Source organism: Sorex fumeus, unplaced genomic scaffold (genome assembly GCF_029834395.1).
Source record: "Sorex fumeus unplaced genomic scaffold, SorFum_2.1 ptg000072l, whole genome shotgun sequence".
Classification (NCBI taxonomy): domain Eukaryota; kingdom Metazoa; phylum Chordata; class Mammalia; order Eulipotyphla; family Soricidae; genus Sorex; species Sorex fumeus.
Window position 1 is genome coordinate 47,331,919 of NW_026606129.1, and position 5,816 is coordinate 47,337,734.

The 5,816-nt window shown below is 40.8% G+C and overlaps 1 protein-coding gene and 1 pseudogene across 1 annotated transcript; one reads left to right on the plus strand and one right to left on the minus strand.

Moving 5' to 3' along the window:
- Positions 1-963: 963 nt before the first annotated feature.
- Positions 964-3,135, minus strand: LOC130037750 (methyltransferase N6AMT1-like; annotated as a pseudogene).
- A 172-nt stretch (positions 3,136-3,307) lies between these two features.
- Positions 3,308-5,568, plus strand: CCR9 (C-C motif chemokine receptor 9). The gene is made up of 2 exons (XM_056129679.1): positions 3,308-3,361; positions 4,486-5,568. The coding sequence occupies exons 1-2, from the start codon at positions 3,308-3,310 to the stop codon at positions 5,566-5,568; spliced, it is 1,137 nt and encodes a 378-aa protein (XP_055985654.1).
- The last annotated feature ends 248 nt before the right edge of the window (positions 5,569-5,816 follow it).

The following is a 5,816-nucleotide window of genomic DNA, read 5'->3' on the forward strand; positions in this document are numbered from 1 at the left end:
TGCCCACCCCTGCACCACACCCTCTGCCATGGTAGAATCAGTTCATATATCTAAATATTTTTTCAGTAAAAATCTCTATAAAAATTTCACGAATATGTTATTTTGCAAATACTATCTTCCCCCAAAATTGAATATTCTCCCATCCCCACTGTTATGAGATCATCTTATATACACATTCCACGCACCCTTTTGTTCTTTTTAATATATATGTACATATATATATACAGGATACCATTGCTCTTTATACTCAATAATACATCATAAACCCCTCTGGTTCAGAATATACAGACACTACGTGTGTATATAAATGCTTGGATATGTCACTCGTGTTCTGTGATAAATGAATATGCTATAATTTATTTACTGAAGGACACAAGTTGATTTCATTATTTTGCTTTAACAGGTAACACTAAAATATCCTTTCATTTGTGTTACCTGTTAAAATAACAATTATACACATGTGTGTGTGAAAATATTTTTGTAGGTCTGATTCCTGGGTGAAAGAGAATCCTACCCTTTTACCTTTTCTATATTACAGCTTTCTCAATTGTATTTGTCAACCAAGAAATGACTTCCATTTCAAGGTATATTAAATATCAACTTGTTGGAAGCAGGATAGGTAGCATAGCAAGGCAGGACCTTGCATGTGGCAAGGTTTGATTTCTGGTACCTGGTTTGATCCTCCAGGACCGCCAGGAGTGATTCCTGAGCACAGAGACAGGAGTAAGTCCTGAGCACTACCGGATGAGGCCCTCAAACAAAAAACAACCCCCCCAAACAAATCAGAAGATATTAAATGTCAGCTTATCAATATACTTGTATACATATTCAATAGGGTACATTATTTTATATATGCATACATACATCTATATATATGCATACATCTATATATCTACATATATACAACTATATATATATATACATCTATACATATTTGATACAATCCAGGACATACACTGAACATCAGAACTTGGCGAACTTCAGGACTAAGAGGATTTCTCCACATGCTTGCCTGGAAAATGCAGTGCTCCCTTGTAGACCTTATTTATTTATTTATTTATTTATTTATTATTTTAAAATTTTTTATTAGTGAGACACCGTGAGGTACAATTGTAGATTTACAAACTTTCGTGCTTGGGTTTCAGTTATATAATGATCGAGTACCCATCCCTCCACCAGTGCCCATTTCTTCACCACCAATGGTCCCAGAATCCCTCCACCCCTCCCACTACATATCCCCCCAACCCCACCCTGCCTCTGTGACAGGACATTCCTTTTTGCTCTCTTTTTCCTTTAGGATGTTGTGGTTTTCAATAGACGTATTGTATGACCATCATGCTCGATCTATAGTCTACTTTCAGCACACATCTCTCATCCTGAGAGGATCCTCCAAATACCCTTTACTTGGTGTTCCCTTCTCTATCTGAGCTGTCTTTTCCCCCAGCATGTGCTGCCGGCTTCCAAGCTATGAAACAAACCTTCTGGTACTTATCTCAACTATTCTTGGGTGTTAGTCTCCCATTCTGTTACTTCATATTCCACAGATGCATGCAATCTTTCTACGTCTGTCCTTCTCTTTCTGACTCATTTCATTTAGCATGATACTTTACATGTAGATCCACTTGCATGCAAATTTCATGACTTAATCTTTTCTAACAGCTACATAGTACTCCATTGTGTACATGTACCGAAGTTTCTTTAACCAGTCATCTGTTCTCGGGCACTCAGGTTTTTTTCCAGATTCTGGCTATTGTAAAGAGTGCTACAATGAACAAACAAGTGCAGATGTCACTTCAACTATGCTTTTTTGCCTCTCTGGGATATATTCCCAGGAGTGGTATTGCTGGGTCAAATGGGAGCTCAGTTTCTAATTTTTTGAGAATCGTCCATACTGTTTTCCAAACTGGCTGAACCTGTCTGCATTCCCACCAGCAGTGAAGGAGGGTCCCTTTCTAGCCACATCCGCGCCAGCATCAGTTGCTTTTGTTCTTGTGGATGTGGGCCAGTCTCTGTGGTGTGAAATGATATCTCATTGTGGTTTTGATCTGCATCTCCCTGATGATTAATGATGTGGAGTATTTTCTCATGTGCTTTTTAGCCATTCGGATTTCTTCTTTGAGAAAGTTTCTGTTCATTTCATCGCCCCATATTTTGATGGGGTTGGATGTTTTCTTCTTGTGGAGTTCAACCAGTGCCTTTTATATCCTTGATATCAACCCCTTATCAGATGGGTATTGGGTAAAAATTCTTTCCCATTCTGTAGATTGTCTATGTCTTTCTTTTGAGGTGCAGAAGCTTCTTAGTTTAACATAGTCCCATTTGTCTATCTCTGTTTTCATTTGCTTGGCCAGTGGCGTGTCATCTTTGAAGATACCATTAGCTTCAATATCTTGGAGGGTTTTGTCAACCTTGTCTTTAAAGTATCTTACGGATTCTGGTCTGATGTTGAGGTCTTTAATCCATTTTTATCTGACTTTTGTGCATGTTGTAAGGTCGAAATTGAAGCCCATTTTTTTTTGCATGTGGTTGTCCAGTTATGCCAGCACCATTTGTTAAAGAGGCTTTCCTTGCTCCATTTCCCTGTAGACCTTTTATCATCATTGTTTTCAAAATATCTTTTGGGTCATTCTCTCTGACGGTAACTTAAATAAAAGAGGCCTCTTGGTGAAAGAAGGTCTAGAGCAAGAGGGAAGAATCTGTCCTTTAACTTCTCAAGAGGGAAGAATCTGTCCTTTAACTTCTCAACCAATCCAAGAGGCCTCTATCCTGTGACCTCCCACCTCTTCAGGTATAGTCTTCACATAGGGAGAGATTAAACACCAGAAGAACAACTTTCTCCTTTAATCTTGGTAACAAGCCTTTGACCAAATCCATTGTTATGGGTTGCAGATCAGCTTGATTCCTGTGGGCTGTCTTCACGGTACAGGGTTAATGTTAGTGCACAGGTTCAAAGCTTGGGGCCATTCTGAGAGGCTAGAATGTGGATACACACCGGACCCTGACTCTACTTCAAGGCACTGCCTCCTCTAGCGCATCCAGCAGCAGGAAAGTTTCCTCCTCGAACTCGTACACGTCGCCGACAGGGGCCCGGCCCACATGCCCCTGCGGTGGCATGGGCAAGCTGGGTGTGGTCATCTTTCTCGCCTCTGTCCAACTCGCAGGTGCTTTGGTGGACATCTTAAAGACCTTTTGACGCTCACATGCAATGAAGAGATAACAAGTGCTTCAGGATTGCAGAGGCCTTCATATATTCAAGCATACTGAAAGCCAACTTTCTTAGGTATTTAGCCACAAGTAGCCACCTATAATGTGGCTTAAGAAACTCTTCTTGAAGTTATCAGAAATAGATAGAAATTATAAGGTATATAGATGGGGAGAACACAACTAACCCTCCCAAACTGGTAGAAATATTCATATTTCTCACCTCTAGTTTTTATTTATTTTTCCTCTGGCAGGGGTTCTAACTTTTAGGAAAGTAGTCCACTGAAATTTGTAATGATGTGATGTGTGTACATGTGTGTGCACACATTCACACATGACTTAAGGACACATGGGACTTGGGAGTGTGCATGTGTGAAGGGAGGGTGTATATGTATGAATATGTGAGTGTGTGCATGGATGGTGAAGGTATCCATGTAGACATATTCATGTGCGTATGAACATACTCATTAGGGAATGTAACTGGATGTTTCCATTTGTGAGTGTGTGTGTGTGTGTTTGTGAGAGAGAGGAAGAGAGAGAGAGAGAGTATAGGTTTCGTTGGTGTATGACCTGTACAGTTGCACAGGACCCCAGGCTTCTGCATGATTTAATGCCCTACTATCTTTAAGTTGTTAACAAGGACTTTGGACCAAGTATCTCTGAAAATCACCTAGATTATTCTAATGCTTGTGTCTGTCCGTATGTAGGATTGTAAGAACACATGTGTGTCTGTTTATTGTTTCTGGATCAAAGAATCCATAATTTTCAGAAGACTCAAAGTTTGGACCCAGAACAATTTCAGAGCCCCTGAGGGACCTTTATGGGATGGCAGAATAGAGAAGAGAAGAGACAATCAGAATTATTCTCATAGTTGATTAAAAAATCTGTGCCCCCGTCAGTAGTCCCCAAACATTCTTTCCTGTTCCATCAGAGCTTTCATCCATCCTGTAACTGCCCATGTACTTGCATTTATCTTCCTACAGTAGGTAAGTCCATGAGAGCAGGAACCACATATGACTTACTCATTTACTCTATTTTTACCATGAAGAAAAATCACATAGTACCTGATGTATTCAAGGATCTCAATAAATATTCATTAGATAAATAAACCTGTTTCAATCTATGCAGGTGCTGTAAAAATTCCTTCTTACTACTGATATGACTTATTTTGTCATATCATAGACTTTTGAGATTGTAAGGATTAAGTGTTCTATGCCATTATGATCAGACAGGACCTCCAAAAACTAATTTCTTAACCTGGTGCTATTTTGTGTCTCCTTGCAGTACTATATGCCTGATGAACTCAATGATGATTACGCCTGGACCACACCAATTCCGGATCATAACCAGAGTGAAAGTGGCATCGACTATTTCTGTAAAAAAGACCATGTCAGGCAGTTTGCTAGCTACTTCCTCCCACCCTTTTATTCACTTGTGTTAATCATGGGTGCCTTGGGCAATGGTCTGGTCATCCTCATCTACTGGAAGTGTACAAGACCGAAGACCATGACAGACATGTTTCTTTTTAATTTGGCCATTGCTGACCTGCTCTTTCTTCTCACTCTTCCCTTCTGGGCTGTTGCTGTTGTCAGGGGGTGGATATTTAAGTCCTTCATGTGCAAAATGGTCAATAGCATGTATAAGATGAACTTTTACAGCTGTATGCTGCTGATCATGTGCATCAGTGTGGACAGGTACTTCACTGTTGCTTGGCCTACAAGAGCACAGAATTGGAGGCAGAAAAGACTTCTGTATAGCAAGATGGTTTGTGGTGCTGTTTGGGTGGTGGCGGCCGCTCTCTGCATCCCTGAGATCCTGTACAGTCAAATCAAGGAGAAATCTGACATGACCCTCTGCACCATGGTTTATCCTGGAGATGAGAGTACCAAACTGAAATCTGCTTTCTTGATCTTGAAGGTCATCCTAGGGTTTTTCCTTCCCCTTGTGGTCATGGTTTGCTGCTATGTGCTCATAATTTATACTCTCAAACAAGTCAAGAATTCATCCAAACACAAAGCTTTCAAGGTGACCATCACTCTTCTTACCGTCTTCATCTTGTCTCAGTTCCCTTACAACTGTGTTCTGTTGATACAGACCATCGATGCCTACAACAACTTTCTTTCCAACTGTGCAGTTACCACCAGAATTGACATCTCCTTCCACTTCACTCAAAGCATTGCCTTTTCCCACAGTTGTCTGAATCCTGTTCTCTATGTTTTTGTGGGTGAGAGATTTCGTAAGGATCTTGTGAAAACCCTGAAGAATTGTGGTTGCATCAGCCATGCCCAGTGGGTTTTATTTACAAGAGAGGGAAGCTTGAGGCTCTCTTCCCTATCACTGGACACAAGCTCTGGACTGCTCTCCTGAGAATGCTTCTCTCTGAGGGGGCGGGGGAAAAGAGCAATTCCTCCAGAAGCTATGATCTGAATAGATACATGCTCCCCAAAGAGAGACCAAAGGGAAACCAAAGAAGAAAAGGTAGCAAGGAGAGAAAAAACAATAATACAGTGATGTTGGAGTGGACTGAGTGACCTGTGAGATCTCTCCAGGGTCCCTAGAGGCAATGGCTTATGATACTAAGTCCAGACAATGACAATGGACTGATGACAGGGAAC

What these genes read in the sequence shown, in the direction of transcription:
- CCR9 (XM_056129679.1), top strand. Translation starts at nt 3,308, where the DNA reads ATGTGGCTTAAGAAACTCTTCTTGAAGTTATCAGAAATAGATAGAAAT. An exon ending in AAATAGATAGAAATTATAAG is followed by an intron (nt 3,362 to 4,485) that starts GTATATAGATGG and finishes GTCTCCTTGCAG; the next exon opens with TACTATATGCCTGATGAACT.